Source organism: Halyomorpha halys, unplaced genomic scaffold, assembly GCF_000696795.3.
Source record: "Halyomorpha halys isolate HHAL.00 unplaced genomic scaffold, Hhal_1.1 Scaffold817.1, whole genome shotgun sequence".
NCBI classification, from domain to species: domain Eukaryota; kingdom Metazoa; phylum Arthropoda; class Insecta; order Hemiptera; family Pentatomidae; genus Halyomorpha; species Halyomorpha halys.
The window spans coordinates 558,895-577,596 of record NW_027106657.1 but is presented as its reverse complement, the minus strand read 5'-3'; the positions used below and the strand labels follow the sequence as shown (position 1 = coordinate 577,596).

The 18,702-nt window shown below is 31.3% G+C and overlaps 2 protein-coding genes across 2 annotated transcripts in view; both read left to right on the top strand.

The window, feature by feature from the left end:
* The first annotated feature begins 366 nt into the window (after window positions 1–366).
* On the top strand, window positions 367–12,080 carry LOC106686431 (lipase 3). Its single transcript, XM_014429745.2, has 8 exons — window positions 367–505; window positions 2,534–2,729; window positions 2,807–2,933; window positions 4,910–5,153; window positions 6,874–7,032; window positions 7,143–7,227; window positions 11,578–11,723; window positions 11,799–12,080. Exons 1-8 carry the CDS (start codon window positions 434–436, stop codon window positions 11,943–11,945), a joined length of 1,176 nt encoding a protein of 391 aa, XP_014285231.1. The 5' UTR covers window positions 367–433; the 3' UTR covers window positions 11,946–12,080.
* Window positions 12,081–16,449: 4,369 nt separating this feature from the next.
* LOC106686428 (gastric triacylglycerol lipase) overlaps window positions 16,450–18,702 on the top strand; it is a 20,102-nt gene continuing 17,849 nt past the window's right edge. The window contains exon 1 of the mRNA XM_014429737.2: window positions 16,450–16,609. Within this exon, the coding sequence (XP_014285223.1) occupies window positions 16,529–16,609 (81 nt within the window). The 5' untranslated portion in view covers window positions 16,450–16,528. The remainder of the gene's footprint in view (window positions 16,610–18,702) is intronic.

Here is an 18,702-nt window from a genome sequence, read left to right as displayed (position 1 = left end):
TATTTGAAGTTGAATAACAATTGAGGCAATGACACAGGAAAGGCAGTCATTTTTTTTTTAATTGTAATGTTTTGTAATATTTAATGTAAAAAACACTTATGGTTTAAAACTGATAGATTAAAACAAATTTCATGATATGCAGTAACCTCTACGGGAAAAAAATCACCGTAATAACTATATTGAAAGTAATATTCATAAGGTTTAAAAGTACACATCATCATTCAATATTAAACGGAGTTCTATAAACTCTAACCACTCTTCAATCTCAGAAAATTATCTTTTTTGACACAAGATTTGCGGAGAACTGGTCGCAATGATTGTGAAATAAAAGAAAATTATAAATAAACAAACACTCGAAAACTAGCCTACGATATGATTTTAAAGAGCTCCTTGATATAAAGGAGGCAAGTAGCAGAGAAGCACAGTTTCGGACATGATGCGCTATTTGATCCTCTTCGTCTTCTTGGCCTCCTGTCACGCGGCCTCTCAGGATGACCTCGCTGTGGTAACTATTGTTATTGAAACTCTGTGTATCCCTTTACCTTTATGCCTTACCACCTGTTATATATGGCAAGCTAGGTACTTAATCGATTAACAGCATTCAACATTACAAAGAGCTATGCTATTTTTCGAGAAAAATATTTCCTCTCTCTTCTAAACTCACTCAAAAAAATATATATGTATATGGAAATTTCGAACCTTACTATTTTTAATTTATAGAGCTATATATTTCCGGCTTGATTTGATTCACATCCGGTGAAAAGAACTGAAGGGTTTCTGACAAAAAATCACAATTTTGAGAAAAATAAAATTTATTTAATTAATGATCTGTTAAGATATTAAGGTGAAAAAAACATCCATTTAGAAAATGATCACTATTTTATATTTTTTGTACTACGTTTCGGGTATTTCCCATATTCATGTACTATACCTACAATTATAACAATCATTTTAACATTATCAACAATTTATACCTACATACAATTCAAACCTTATAATTAGAATTAAAAACTTATAATTTTACCTCATTTTATTAAGTGTATCTATTTAATGTTTGAATATTGTCAAATAGTCATATGAATTAAAATGTACAACATAACATTATTTAAATAATGTCTTTCACTACTGATTCATTCATCGGTCCCTTCAGGACAAACCAAAGTTAAATTATACTAGGCTATATTAAATAATCTCTTTGAACATATCAATATGTCTATGTGTTTTTTTTTTATCTTTTTATTAATATGTCCATATTTAATCAATTTTGCCATTTACATTAAAAATTATGGTTTTGATTTGGATAATTTTATTTTAAATGTTTTTCCTGATTCATTATGGTTCTACTTATATGGTCAGCCTATAGTTTACAGTATTGATGAAATTTGTAGTTATGTGAATTTCATCTAAGATTCTTCTACTTTTTGTCATGTGACTTATTGTGGGGTTTTAAAGTCAAATTTATGGTTTAAAGTCAAGCAGTTCATATTCTTAATATTTTAGCAGTTTATGATTTGTTGTTTGATCCTGGTTTCCAGTTTTTTGATGTTCCTGAAATATATATATATATTTTCACAATTTTCACAATCAAGCCTAAACATAGCATTCAGCTTTTCCATCTAATTTATTTTGTCTTTCATATTAGATGGTTGACGTTATTTTTTTTTTTAATCAATCATTCCTCCCATAAGTACTTAGTCTTTTTTATTATTTTTTAAATACCCTGTAGGCATTATGAATATTACCAAACCTGAATGAACGACTCCGGATTATATCCTCAGGCTGTAGAAAGGAAAAAGAGAGGCATTTATTTGTTCGCGGAATTAAAAACAAACACTAATCTCAGTAATGATTAGTAAAAATGATAAACAATGATAAATGATAAATAAGATGTTAGACAGCCAACGACCCAGGGCAGCTGTCACTTTTCATCTCTGAGTTTTTATTGTGTTATATCCATTTATGTTTTTATCCGATAAAAAAAAAAAAACCGTATTGACGTCTTCTTATACTAATTTTTGTGGAATTATATGAAGTATTATACAATTTTGGAGTTCTTTTTTTTTTCCTTTTATTCTTTTAGAAAATATGATTCTGAACAAATCACCTCCTTGCACAACCGTTGGTCCATTAACAGTACTTCCTTAATAATAGGAAATAAAAAATATTGATAACACTCTAAAGGAAGTTTATTTTTCACCGCAACATCTTAATGTAAAAAGACTTCCTAGCAAATATTAAGAATAGAATATATATACTATTGATATATACTACTATATATCAATCAGTTTGCTAAATACATGCTAATAATTAAGGATCATTAACCAAAGATATCATATTTCTTGTGTAATTATGAAAGAATAAAGTAAATAACGCATTCAGGTAGCTATGTTGAAATCTTGAGCACAAAATTATAATGTTTTCAGATCAACAATTATTTACAGAAAAATATCTTTTAATAATAATTTTTATTTTAGTTTATAATACATCAACTATGTAAATTTGATAGAATCCTTACAAAAGCTTTCTGTTACAGTCTAAACTTGTTCTCGGACAAGGCTACCCGTTCGAAGAGTACGAAGTGGTGACAGAAGATGGGTACATCCTCAGCCTCCACAGGATACCCTACGGCAAGAACAGCCAGGGGAAAATTGGAAGGCCTGTCATAATCCAACATGGAATCCTTGCCAGCTCTGCTTGCTGGGTCCTTTCTAGGCCGGACCAAGCTCTCGGTAAGTTCTCATGTGGTTGGTTGAGGATCCTGCAATTCCACAAGATCTCTACTAACATATCTCTTCATTGTCATCAGGTTTCATCATGGCAGACTATGGCTATGATGTCTGGATGCCCAACAACAGAGGAAACACCTACAGCCTCAAGCATACCAGGCTCGATTCCAGCAAATCTTCCGATCAAAAGGAATATTGGGACTTCAGGTAATTATGAAAACCAATTACATTTCTGTCAATATATTATCAATATTAACAACATAAATTTCTTTCGACATTATTTTAGTCGTTCGGTAGTAAAGTTTTTGTTCACACCAAATTTTTTTAAGGTTGATTTCAAAAATTATTTAATGCATCTTTAGGAAATATGTTTTCTTAAAAAAGTAATCAAGATATTTATTCATACTAAGTGGTTCCTTGTTGCAGGTAAAACATTATTTATTAACAAATATTTGAACACCGTTGATGTATTCATTTTGTCAGAGACAGGCAGATTCTTGTAGTTATAACATTTCAATACCAAATGCTCGAAAATTCGAAATTGCTATCTGCAATCTCAAAAAAAAAAAGTTTATAACATATTATGACATATTTAAGGCAAGGGGTTGGAAATTGGAACAATTTTAACTTTACTCGAGTCGAGAGGAACCCAATATCATTTTTAGGATTCTGGTAACGTTCATTCAATTAACACATGCATAAACTATGTGAAAAACCACTTTTTTAAAACAATAAATTAAAAAAACATACACAAATAAAATCTACTAGTCTGCTTTCGGCCAACGACTAAATACCAAACTATAAGAAAAACAAAAGAAACTAAATCACTTCTTACTTCTAGCCGCGAATCGGGTGAGTTCACTAATTTCGATCGTAATTTTTCAACATATTACTTTATGTATTTATAAAAGTTTTAATATCATATATATAAAATATATGATAATTGCTATATTGCTTGGGAATACACTCTTATACAATACATTTTGTAGTGCAAAAAAAAAAACCCAAAACAGTAATGTTAACTTTATGATAACTAAGAATGTAATACAACATGGCTTTCTGTACCAAACTCGGGGGAAGAAGTATATAGGAGGGGGTACGCATCCTGGGCGAGTGACGTCAGAAGAAAAGACTATTCCTTTCGTAGGCGTGGCAACTAATACGTCATATTTGACAGTTGAGAGTCACTCAAAGCGTGCTAACATTTTGTTGTTGATATTGGTTTTTTGAATTACTATAGGCTCTTAGTAATTATTTTTATATAAAAGTTCTGTTTTAAATATTCTAAAAAATAATGTTTAATATTTTAACTTTTTTTTTCAATAAACAAATTTCTACATTACATTAGAAACAACTGTTTATTTGTATCAAACTTCATATTTAAAGGTTTTTCTTAAAATAAATTATTTTTTTATTAACTGTTCCTAGAAAACAAATTAATAAATATATTATATATATTATATATAGTAATAATTATAATAGTTATAAATAGTAAATATATTATATATAGATCCTTAATATTCATGTTGAAATGAGCGAAAGAACGTATTTCTTGAGCATGACTCAGTGGATTTTCATTTTGGATATACTAAATTATTGGAAATAACATTTACTATGGACTATTTTTCAGATAATTAAATTAATATGCGTAATCCCTATTAACTTCAACGTAAACTTGCCTTTTACAAGACTGACCTAATCCCCAATCCTAGAGACGTCATTTTTGCTTCAGGAGAAAGGGTAACAGCCCCCTGCAAACAAAAGACCAACTTTCTTGCTATCTAACGTTCTGTAACGAGTGCAATCACAAAGAGGTAGTTCCAAATGCGGCTAAATTGTCATATTTTTAATACACCCATAACACTACAGTTGGGTAGCAAATACAGCTTCTTGCATATAACTAGGGCTAAACTCGCCTCCCAGTAAACATTGAAAGCAAATATTTTCCTGTATCCATGGCCAGATTAGAGTGCTACCCTACCTTGCCCTCTCAGCACCTACTATATGAACTCTCCGTCTGAATTCTCTATTCTCCCAGAATCGGCTATAAGTATATTGCAATTAAAGAAGTGGCGTACCTTACCTTTTATAAAATGTTCGTATCTCCTTAGTACTGAACCAAAGACCCGTCATGAGTTCTAGTGGTAAGTAGTAGATTATGTTAACTACAATGTTTGTTGCAGCTTCCACGAAATGGGTTATTATGACCAACCAGCCATTATCGATTTCATCTTGGACAAAACCGATCACACGAAACTCTTCTACATCGGCCATTCCCAGGGGACGACCCAGTTTTTCGCCTTGATGTCCCTGAGGCCAGAGTACAACGAGAAAGTGATCCACATGTCCGCCTTGGCACCTATCGCCTTCCTCGACCACACCAGAGGAACCCTCAGGGCACTCACCTTCATCTCAAATGCACTAATGGTATGCATATTCTTCCAAAATTAATTCAAAATCATTAATAATTTATAATACAGCATTATCATAATCTCTATTAATTCATGAATGAAACTTTTGAAATGAGACAGCCTACTATGTAATTTATTTAATCTTAACTGAATTCTTAGTGTTCAATAATAAATATCTCTTCCATCCGAAGTAGATGATTTGGAATTATGAATGTTCGAAATTGAGTGTATTATTACGTTGTTTTTTTTAATTAATAATTTATTTATTGATCTTTACAACCGTGCTAAAAATATATACAATAAGTAAGTATGATGTATATTATAAAATGGCATGATACAGACTTGTGGAGAATTTACCCATTGATTGAACTCCAATAACATTTCTAGAGTAGAAGATTTTGAAGTCATCTTCTTTCCAGACTCCTTGGAGTATGTAATAAATGAGAAACAAGAGGATTTTGGTGGCCATGTAGTTAGTCATGTAGGATTGGTTTGGATTGGTTCTGGCCAAATTGGCAATATATGGAACGTTGAGATCATTGTGGATGACTTGATTTGTGCCAAAGTAACAAGCATTAAGGACTTTTGGTTGAGGAATTCGATGGTTTGGTGGATCTAAAAAGCTCAACTCTGTATGTCTAGATAGGCTTTCATCTGGTTATATAAATGAGTCTTTTGTAATCAGTTGGAAGTTTAGACCGTTTGTGTAGTAATAGTTGTAATAGTCGGAATCGACGAGCAGTTCCCTGTCTTTTCAGTCTTGTTTGACGATTCCAAGTTAGTCGTTTGTCCGGATGGTAATTGGTCTATTCTACTGTTCCACAGAAATAAGTGGAGTATCATTAAAGGATACTGTTTAACATGAATACATAGGTTTACGACAAAGGAAAAAAAGTGATTCAATGGGATTTATTGGAATTTAATTTAATCCTACTGTTTTGATAGCATTCTTCAATAGTGGATATTGGAGGGTTTGGGATGCAATGGATGGGTCATTATTCACTGATTGAACACGTGTCATCGCCATACGTGGTAAGAACAGTGTTGGGATGGATTGAGATGTCAGCGGTATAAACTATATGAAACCAAGGATACTAGCTTGAGGTACACCAGCAGACTAAGGAAAGAAGGGTCAATAAGTGATAGTGTGATTTAATTTGAATAATTAAAATAAACATAATTAATCCAAAAAATATGTTCTTAAATTAATAACCATTTTGAAATTATACAATTAATTTTCCTTGTAAAGGAACTCCACTTCATAAAGTACTTTTTTGCATTTGTTACAAAACAATACTGCTCTTAAAGGCGTGGTATTTTTTTTTTAATGGGAAGAGCACGAAACAAAACATACAGAGATATATCACGCCTTCAAGATACAAGTTTATGAAGTGCCTAAAAAATAAGAATGACATGGTAATAATTTGAAGATTTCGAATAGGATTTCTACTTTCAAAGAATGAATGAAAGAATTCACTTTCATAATTTTCAATTACTATAAATAAGAGTATAAAAAGTTAACCGTATTTCTTACTTCAAAGTTGAAAATAAATATCATTTGGTAAATCTAGAAAAGACTTACTTTTTTTTATAGTATTTGTTAGCATACCAACAACTGAACGTATGAAAAGGCTCGGAAAATAAATAAATTATTTATAAATCTCAAAGTTAGTTTAATATTGTATGCTATAATACATACATATTCTAATATTTTATTTATTTTTTTGTTGTGACAGAAAGCATTCTCCTACTTAAACATTTACAACATTTTATCAAGTTCACCGTTGATGCGAGGGATTGAAAAAATGTTCTGCAAAACTTTACCATTATCCAGTATCCTGTGTGAAAACATTCTCTTTATCATTGCTGGTTATGACGCCCAAAATGTTAACAAGGTATTTACGGGCTGATTCTATTTATAGACTAGTCCAGATATTATCATTAGCAGAATTCCGTATTTTATTTTATTTTTTTAAATAAGAACATTATTTTAAATAATTTTCAGACACTGATCCCTATTATTACCACATATACCCCAGCTGGTGCATCCATCAAGCAGTTGACGCACTTCAGTCAGTTGGCAACAAATGGTAAGTTACCTATGCTTAAAACAGTAATAAGTGACTCTTTTTTTTCTACGTTATTTAAAGCTGTAACCTTAAAAAAAAAACGCGAAAAAAAGGTGTTTTTGTTTTTTTTGCATTCAAAAATGGAATACATAAAAGTAAATATTTGTTTTTGTATTTTATGCGCTGCGATGCCAATCATCCCATCGTGATGGGACTTGTTTCTAAATGTTCAGGATTTTCCCGGAAAGGTTATAGGCCACCCCAATCTTTTTGTTAAAAAAGAAAGTTATTGTTAAAGCCACCTCATATTGACTATGTCTTTTCGTTGGAAGGCTTTAAAAAAAACAAACAACTAACTGGTCCGGATATAAACATTTGAAAACTAAAACTAAAATAAACAAAAGATGACTAAAACAATGAATACAAGTAAAAAAAACAGCACCTTAAACAAAATGAAATTAGATAAATAATTAAGAAAAAAAAAGAGACAAATTTACAAAAAAACAAAAAAAAAAAAAATAGATAAATACTGGTCCACGAAAAGTTGATCCACTCTTCTGTATTCAGAGGAAGATATTTTGCTTGTCGAGATGTGTAGGTCTCAGCTCTGTAGCTAAATACACCACTGCAATGGTGCAAGGTTAGTGAAGTGGCTCATCGATAGTCCAAATATCCAAGAGCCAAAATGGCCACATCTTATTAAGCGCAATCAAAATGTCCAAACTATTAAATTATAAACGCAGAAAGGCCTGCTTACAATCATGGCAACTAATTAGCCGCAACTCCACTAAAAACGAAGATGGTCGGCCCGTTGCTAGGTGACGCCTTAGCGACGATTATCAACCCTTAAAAGCCGGGAAGAAAAAAAGGCAGTTATCTCACCCCAATTTTTGATTACTTTTCAAAAAAAAACAATAATTACTAGTCAACATTGATGAGTCTGCCAAGTATAGGTAGGGGATTAAAAGATGGCGGTTGTTGATTAAAAGATGGCGGTTGTTGACCTTAAAAAAACATTGATTTTTCATTCGGAGCTCTATATCTTAAAAACTAACAACAATACTAGAAAATCTAAGAGCACATTATTTAAAGAAGAGTAAATTTTCTGAAATATTAGCCCTAAAAGAGCTATATACGTCCAATAGTTCTAGAGATATAGCTTTTAAAAAGCAAAATTTCTTAAAAATCTACTGAAAGATTAGTTGTTAGTTAATTTATTTTGAGAAATCTATATCTCAGGAACTCTGTGACGTACTGATACGTCTTTTACACTCAAATTAAAGCTAGTTTAATGGACTATACAGAAGTTTATGACCTTTACCTTCGTAGGAATAATAGTTGTACATTGTACATTGTAAATACATTTCATGATATTTACTAAAATAAATTGATTTATAGTTGTTCGGACAATAAATTTGATTTATGAAAAACTATCAGAAACCATTGGACGTACTGATGTCTGCCAGCGCTCAAATTAAAGCTAGTAAAATTTACTACAAAATAGTCAATTATGTTTATCTTTGTAGAAGTTGTATTTTTTATGATATTTGACACAATAAACTCACAAAATGTTAATTTCTAGTTGTTCGTATAGAACTTTGGATTTTTGAAAAAATATATCTCTAGATCCATAAGACGCAAATATGTCTGCCAACACTCGAAATAAAGGAAATTTAACTTACTATAAAGTAGTTTATGATACTTATCTTCGTAGGGGTAGTAGTTTTTATGATATTCACAAATGAATATAATTTTGGCAAATGAAAATTTGTCCGAACAACTATAAATCAATTTATTTTAGCAAATTTCATGTAAACTATTACTCCTACGAACATAAACATCATAAACTATTTTATAGCTCATTAAACTACCTTTAATCTGAGGGCTAATAGACATCTGTACGTCAAATGGTTTTTGAGATATGATTTTTTCAAAATAAGTTCACTAACTACTGATCATTCAGTATGTCCCATACAACATTTTTATGAAATATTGCTTTTTAAAAAGCTATATCTTGAAAACTATTTAACGTAAATAACTCTATTAGGGCTCATATTTTAGCAAATTTACTCTTCTTTAAATGGCGTTCTCTTAGGTTTTCTTGTGTTGTTCCTACTTTTTAAGATATAGAGCTCCGAATGAAAAATTAGTTTTTTTTATCGCTTTGAAACAGCCGCCTTTTTTTATCTCCCCCTACTTATACTTGGCAGACTCATCAATTTTGACTATTAATTATACATAGTTTTCATTAAAGTAATCAAAAATAGGGGTTAGGTAACTGCCTTTCTTCTTCTCTTAGGCTCTTGTACTATTAGTAACTGTCTCTATTTATTACTCATTAGAACACATAAATATAATTACATATTTTTCTTCTCAAATAACTAAATCCAAATAAAATAATATAAATAAAAATAAATGTAACTAAATTAAACCCTAATACAACTCAAATACTATTTTCAAGGTAATTATAACTATGGCGTTAATTTATTAACAAAATTAAGACTTTTGGAAAAACGTAATTAATACAAAATTTATAAATTCTACTAAAAATTAAAAAAAAAAAATGAGAATTTTTATAAGGTGGGTTAAAAAAAATTGTTTTATGCAAAAGCATTTCATATTCGTTAATGGCGTCGTCCAAAACCTTTAAATACCATATTTTAATAAATTAAAAGTTAGAAATAATTGAACTTAATTTATTTGTAGGATTATTTTTTCTCCTGGAGTTCATTGTTCATGACTTCTTCACTTTTATCCACTTGCTACGTTAATACAACTGGTTAAAAAGCTTAACGTCTACTATTTTAACCTACATTTAAAAAAAGATATATATATTAATGCCGATATATAAGGACCAAATTTTGGTTTACAAAAAAAAATTTTTAAACGGTTTATTGTATATCTCCGGTTTTGATTTGTTTAATTAAATACGTGATGCGGTATAAATTTGGTGCTGTTTATAGAGCCCTAAACCATTCTCAAGTTTCGTCTAGATTAGTTGAGTCGTGTTGAAGTTATCTCTATTTTTTGTCATATATTTTATTATTTATTTATTATAACAGAAAAAGGATGAATTGACGGTGTCGGATTTAAGTAATCCGATTTTTGTCGTTGCTTTTTGCTAATTTGCTTAATATATCGAACTGTTGTTGCGGATCACTGAAGGGGAGAGGAATGAGAAGGAGCGAAACAGGGGGAATAATTGGACGAATTGGTAAACTGTTATTTGGCTTTGTGCGAGAAGGAGGGGAATAATATGGGGAAAAAAGAAATTTTTTGTTAAGAAAAAAAATATATTTGAAATGTATTGTATTTAGTTTATTGGTAATTAGTGTTTAAAAAATGGAAAATGTCAATGGCCAGCATGGCCAAATAAAGCATTTCTCTCTTCTCTTGAATAATGTGAAGACAATTTCTTTATAATAAAATGTTAAATATTAAAATCTAAATAATAATGGAAATTAGTAACGGCTTATACTACTTAAATATCTTTACCACGTAGTGTTCTTCCACTGCTCTGGTGGTGATTCTGAAAAGTATTTTTTTTGTACGTGACCTTGGTTAAATGTTAGTGAAATTCATGCATCTTGAAGAAAAGTTAACCTTTTTTTTTTTTTTATAATAGGTAATTTATGTACTTTCCTAACTTCCTCCTCTCACTTTAATGCAATTACTAAGCAAAACATATAACGTCTGAGATAAGGCCTTGAAAAAGGGGACAGTTGGGAAATTTTTTACTTTCACGTACCTATGAAGATACAGTAATACTTTCACTTACTTTATTTAGTAAGGGAAAGTATTGGGATCATAAAAAATTTACGAATTCAAGTTTTCGACGGAGAAGCACGTTTCGGAGTTCTGTGATTTCAGATAAATAAATCAGCCGCCATTTATTTTTATAACGTTAAAAAAAAATATAATTTTTCATTCGAAGCTCTATATCGTTTAAGCTACCTTCAACACTAGAAAAACTAATTGAACATATTATTTAATGTAGAGTAAATTTACAAAAATATGAGTCCTAACAGAGTTCTTTACGTTCATTAGTTCCAGAGATACAGTTTTTTAAAAGCTACTGTGAACTTACTTTAGCACTCTTGTCTATTAGCACTCAAATTAAATATTGTCGGGTGTGCTATAAAGTAGTTTATGAGGATTATCTTCATAGGAGTAGTAGTTTTCATTTTACTTGCTCAAAAAATTATTGACAAACCATGAGTTAGTTGTACCACAACAACGTAGAACGAATTGTAATAGACAATTCCCATGACTATGTAAACAATGAAGTGGCAAAAGCTCACCTGAATATAGTTGTATTTATTGACTGATCCTCATGATCCGCAAAAAATAAATCATATCATATCTTTTCAGGCCAGAAGTTCACCCAATTCGACTACGGTTGGTACGAGAACTATTACGTTTACGGTCAAAGAAATCCTCCAGAATACGACTTATCCCAGATCACAACACCCATCACACTTCACTATTCGCAGAATGATTGGGTGTCTGGCATTCAGGTGAGTCTTCGATCCTTATTCCTCTTTAAATTTCAACATCATATTCTGTTATTCAAAAATGTCAAATTGTTTCAGGACGTACTAAAGCTGAAGTCGAAACTGGCTCAGGCTGAAGATATTGTCGTACCCTTCTATTACTTCAACCACTTGGATTTCATGTGGGCCAAAAACGTGTGGTCGTTGCTTTACCAACCCATGCTGGATGTTATTCAGGAATACTGATTCTTAGATGCATTACATTATGAATAGTTTATTGCCACTCAGTATATACATACATGTTACCAGATATATTCAAAACTTCCATATCTAAAATAAGAAGAGATATTTTTATAATAGAAATATATATTTATATTAATATTTAGTGGAACTTCTTTTTTTGTTAAACCTAAAATACTAGTAATTAATTAATAGAACGATATATTAAGATACCAAAGATAAGATATCAATGATATAACTGACAAATTAAATTGCGTGAATGCATGTACATAATAGCCAATATTCGTATGTTTATTCTCAGTAAACTAAAAAATCTGCTGGTTTAATTAATACTTCCATTTAACTATAAACGATATATGGTAAAATAAATTATCACCTTCGTGAAAAATTGCGAATTAAAATTTTCGATGGAATGGTAATTTTGAGGTTCCGTGAATCTAAATAATCAATTCTTGGAAAATGTTCCGTGTTTGGTCAGCTTTGTTCAAAAAAGAAAATATGCACGAAGCTAAAATTAGATAATTAAGGCGGGTATATGCTTGGGTCATGACTGCAACTTTTTCGATCAAAAAAGTCGAAAATTTACTGACCAGAAGTGCCACTTTATGGAATTGATTTTTCTCGAAAATGTTCGAGAAATATAATTATTATGGTAAAAAAATCAAGTGACATGTACTTGAGTACCAGATGCATTAAGCCAGTGGTTCTTAACTTTTTTTTCCTACCCTGGAAATATTTTTTTTAAATTTTTAATAACAATTAAGCGACAATAAGCAAATATATATATATATTATGTGTATGTATGTATTAATGTTTCTACCTTTTTCCTAAGATATAGCAAAGAAAGTTGTAAATTATAGAAACATTGAACTCGGAAGTTATGAAACTATTTATTGAAAAGTTAAAACGCTTAGTTCTTGTGAGTGCTTGCGAATGTTTTGCGAGTGCTTGTAACTGGGTGTTTGTGCTTTTTAGCACTTTCGAGTATTAACAAGCCCTTGTGAGTGGTTACGAATGCTTGTGAGCACTTGCATATGCATATGTGTTTATTTGTTCTTGGGAATGGTTGTGAACAATTTAAAATGCTTGTGCTTGTTTACGTGTATTGAGCTCAATGATTTGAGCGCTTTCGAATGCGTGTAGGTTTTTACGAATGCTTATGAGTCCTTTGAAATGCTTGCGAGCACTTTAGTGCTTGTAATAAATTGTAAACGATTGTGGATGCTTGCTATCACTTGTAAATGATTGCGAATAATTGTGAGCGTTTGCGAATGCTTTGAGTAATTCATTTAAAACGCTTGCAAGTGCTTGCTAATGCTGGCCTGTGTTCATTTATTCTGGCGAATGCTTGCACACCCTTCTGAGCTCTTTTATGTGCTTGCATGTGCTTTCAAATGCTTGTGAATTCATTTTAGCGATTGTCAGTCCTTGTGAATGCTAAACGCTTCCGAATGCTTGCTTGTGTTTGCGGGCATTATGAGTCCGTGTGAATGGATATCACCACTTATGAGTGCTTGGCAGAGCTTACATTTCCTTGCGGACGCTTGCGAGCAATTCCGAGCACTCTGTTAAGCTTGCTTATGATTCCTCATAAGAATCGTGTAATGCTAGTCCTTGTTTGTGTGTAAGCACACTTGCGAATGATCTGGGCGCTTTCGAATGCTCCTGGGTGTTTACAAGCACTTGTGAGTAATTGTAGGTGCTTTTGAGTCCTTGGAAATGGTTGTAACCACTTGTGAGGGCTTGCAAATGCTTGTGAGTGCTTAAAAATGCTTGTCAGCGCTTGTGAGTGCCTGCAAATGCTTGTGAGAATTTTCGAATGCTTATTAGCACTTTTAAATGTTTTGATCGTTTGCGAACCATTGTGAGAACTTGTGAGTCCTTGCATATGAGTAGTTGCGAATGCTTGTACATATTTGCGACAATTAGCAAATGCTTGTAATTCCTATTAAATGCTTGCAAGTTTTTCTGAGTGCTTGAAAGAGCCTGCGAATGTTTATGAGCACTTTTGAATGCTTTGAGCGCTAGCAAAACATTATGAGTGCTTGTGAGTCCTTTAAAATGCTTGCCGGTACTTTCGGATACTTGTTGGTGCTTGTGAGCGCTTGTGAGTGTTTGTAAACTCTTAATAATGTTCATAAATCTTTGTGAATGCTTGAGAGCACTTATAAATGCTTGCGAGTCATTGTGAACGCTTGTGCAAATGCTGTGAGTATTCAAATACTTTCATAATTGTTTTTTGTTTATCATTGGATTTACTATATTATGTATTATAATTTATTATCATTATATTTTTACTTTTACTTACCTATATGTGGAATATATATTCTGTGGAAATGTAATACACGTTTTGAGGTCCCAAAAGTCCAAATAATCAATATTGCAATAGTCTGTGTTTTTTTTACCTTGGGAGAGGAAAATCTTTAAAAGACGTGGAGAGACCAGTACCTGCAGTACTTATCCGTGTGCAGGATTTTTACTTTCCGAAACCACCTCCGTGGGAGTTGGCTGTGTGCCACCTCGTTATGTTAGGCTACCACCTACCACGCCCTTTCTTCTCTTCCTTCCTCAGCTGCGTGGGGATCTGCGCTGCCAGTCGTTGCCCCGCCACCCAGCACTGGGAAAGTAGCATTATTGTCAAAATGTTGTTGGTTTTCGATACTATTCTACAGACCTGATTGAACTCAATTCTGTTTTTCTGAAAGCGGGGACAGGAAAAAAAGATATGGTCATCGCTTTCTTCTTCAGCTGGGTACACTGGTGTGCATTGTCTCTCTTTCCCTATCTGAAAAGCCTAGCTAAAAAACATACATGCGAATGGCTGGGATCTTAAGCCAATCTTTTTTGTTAAAATCGATGGACCGGTAGTACCACTTTGGAGAATTCATTTTGCAATTTTTTAGAATTTTCTAAGAATATATCCAAACAATTTGGTTTAAACTCCGTAAAGTAAAGTATAATTAAGTGACTTTAATACTTGATACGCCTTATCGTCATTAAACAGTCTAGCAAGGATTAAATGGCGAATTGATTTGATGAATAACTTGAAGAGATAAGAGGAATTTTTTTTTCTGGTTAAAAAAACATTTTTGGAAATAAGAGCTATAATATAGAATTATTATAAACCGTAGGGAAGCCAAAGATTTTAAAAAAGATAATAAGTAACATATAAAAGTCGTAGAAAGAAATGGGTAATGACGAAAGATGCATACATAAAACTTTGTTCATATTTAAACATGAGTTGAAATTGCTTATTTGAAATATATAATCAGTTCTCATTGTTAGCTCTGATAAAATATGGATAAAATCAAAATATAAAAATTAAATAATTTTATTAACAACTAAGAGAGAAACAGGAAACTTGAAGAAAGCCGATTCCAATCAATATTTATTAGATCGTCCGATTTATTCCGACCGAATTCACAAAGCCCTGTATCACCACCTTTTGTTAAATTGTTGTATCATTGGCTGCAACAAAGTTGATATTTCTTATTCTTATTCTTTATAGATGTTAATATACTTACAAAAATATTTGTAATCCAAGTACTTGCTATTTATTATTTGTTACAAGCAGGCCCTGCAATGCTTCGCTATTGCTATATTTAAGGGTGTACTTACATTAATTGAACACTATTGAAACTTAATTATCAATTAAATAGATGAAGTGATAAGACAGGTAACAGCTAACTTCGCCCTTTAATTAACTTCCCTTAACTTTTATATACATATATATATATATATATATTACACTATACTAAAAAAAATAGACTTAACTTCAAAATGAATCAACCGATCTACGACAAACTTGTCAATGGTTTAGGGCTCTATAAACTGCAGCAAAAGGCACAAACTAAAAAATTTTCTTTATTTAAAATCAATATTTCGCCCTTATAAGGCCATTAAATCCTTAAAAGAATACATTCAGCTTTCCAACGATGATCTGGATTAAATCCAGAAGTGTTATTATTGATTATATGGATTATAAAAATAGTCCCCGGAATTTAAAAAAAATTATAGCTTCTTTGAAAATGATATTTGAAAGTTTCAGAGGACGCTAAAAATGAATATAACTTGTTCCTTCCTAAAAAAAAATTTTGACTTACTTTACCGAAATCGTATCCTTTTTACTGCATAAAACCTAGAAACCTTGAAAAAATTAAAAAGGTTTTTTAATGCTCAAAGCCACAGATTTATTAGAATTACAACAAACATCAATATTCTAGTATATAAAATATATAAAAAAAAATAAAAAAAGTCATATAAATGATAAAAGCCCTTCTTTTGCGTAGTTGACAACGATAAGAACCATGTAATTGCTATCTGAGGCACGGGCAATCAACTAGTTTACCAATAAAATGTTTTAACAAATAAAAAAAAAGACAAAATGATAAATGATATATTGTAAACTTATAAAAAACAATTACATAAAAGCAATCACAAACCTGCAATTGTAAAAAAAAAGTTTGAGTGGGCGCAATTACATCGAAATAAAACAAAAACAGAAGGAAAACACTCGAAAAGTAGCGATGATATGATTCAAGAGCTCCTTCATATAGCGGAGGCAGTGGAAGAGCTCTGCAGTGTCGGACATGATGTGCTCCGTCCGGTTCCTCATCTTCGTCCTCTTCTGCTACTTCCGTCACGCTGATGCCGCGGATGACCTCGCTGTGGTAACTATCCCTTCTCATTCTAACTTCTATGTCATTGCAATACCATTCACCTTATGTCACTATACATTCCAAGCACATGAGAACAGTTTCGAGATAAAGATTTCAATATTTTCATTCCATATTATGTAGAAATAATTAAACAAGATAAGACGTTAATTTAGAAGACGATAAGAGAAACACTCGTAGGATCAAACAGTCTCCGTTTTTCAGTTCGATTAAAATATCTGTTATCAGTTGAGTCCTTACTATCTAGGAGAACCTAGAAAGTTATAGCTTGGCTAAAAGTTAGTAATAGCTTTGCAAAATTCTGACCTCTGGAAAAATAGTATCTTCCATAATTTTTAAAAAAATTCGGTGCTATGCGCGCACTCTTCAAAATATTTTTATTGGAAGGGGATAATAGACCGTATGAAGTAAATTGTAGACAGATAGCCCTGGTGGCGGTCGATAAAGGTACAAAATAGTAGAAAATACTAATGTCAACCAACGTTTCGCCCCACTTTGCATGCCTTCGTCAGGGCTGTTTGAAAAAAGGTTGACACAGACCAAGTATCTTCCTACAAATAAATTTTTATTTTTCTATTCATATGAAAATTCTTATTTTTATTGATGTGCGAATATCGAATATAAATTTTTTTTCTGTCAAGAATACAATATTACGAAAAATATATAACAAAGCCGTGTATGATTGGATTCGGTAACAACTGTACGTCTTACAGTCACCTATTTAATATTCTTTATTCTTCCATTAGTCAATTATCAAACTGTTTCTCAGTTCATATTTGTACGTTTTTATTACGGTTGTTAATGCTTAATCGTTAATTATTTTAAATTAACAAAATTAAAGGTACTTTTGAAGAAGATGATTCGGTAATTTTGTTTTTAAACCCTATTTAAATGAACTTAAAACCCAGATTATATTTAAGTCCATTTTATTGTACCTTGATATATCTAATTAAATCAAAATGGTTCGGACCATTTTTTAGAAAATAAAAAAAAAATGAAAAATTTAATAAATAATAAAGTGGTACGGCCAAAAGGTATGGCAATTACAATCAAAATTACTTTCCGATTGCTGTAATCTGAAATTAGAAAATTAATTTACAATTTTGATTAGTAATTTCAGCTACTTGATGAGCCACTGCTAATGTAATAATGGTTCGAAATTACAATTACTTTTTGCCAAACACAGCTTACGACTAAGTTTTTATCGAAAAGCTATAACTATCTGAGGGTTACAGTAGCTTTAAATTTGATTTTATTTAAGCTTCGTACGACGTCTTGTTTATAAGCTTGGCTTTTCACACACAATCAGGAGATCTCAAAATGTGTATAACTTCCGGCAAAAATTAGACATTTTATACGAAAAACAGAATATGATAATGATATTTAAGGAAGAGTATGAATTCAAGATTCATCTTAATCCCAGATGCACATTCTGTGAGTAGAGAAGTGTGATGGGTGTTGTGTTTTGGAATAAGTCGTAACCTTAAGGATTTCTATGTCCGTAAAGGTTAAATAATAGTTTAAAAATATTTGATAATAATAAATTGTTTAAAATAGTTCTCATACGAAACGAGCGAAATTCTCGCCTGAAAATATCATGATTAAAATAATATGATTTATTTTTGTGGATCTTGAGGATCAATCAATCATACAATTGTCCATCATTCTTCATTGCTGTCATACAACTAACTTAATGTTTTTAGCAAATATGAAAACTACTTCTCCTATGAAGATAAACGTCATAAACTACTTTATAGCATATTAAACGAGCTTTAATTTGAACGCTAATAGACATATGTACGCCTCATAGTTCCTGAAATATAGATTACCCACAATAAATTCACTGATTGTCGATTTTCAGCACATTCTTTTTTTTTTATGTTGATTTTTTAAAAAAAAAAACAGAATTTCGGAAAATATTGAACGTAAAAAGCTCTGTTAGGGCTCATATTTTAGTAAATTTACTCTACTTTAAATGATTTTTTTGATTGATAGATTTATTTATTGATAGATATTACAATCTGCCACACAGTTGTGGGCAATAGGTAATAGTGATGAATGATCTCAAACATAGTAAAATTAAAAAA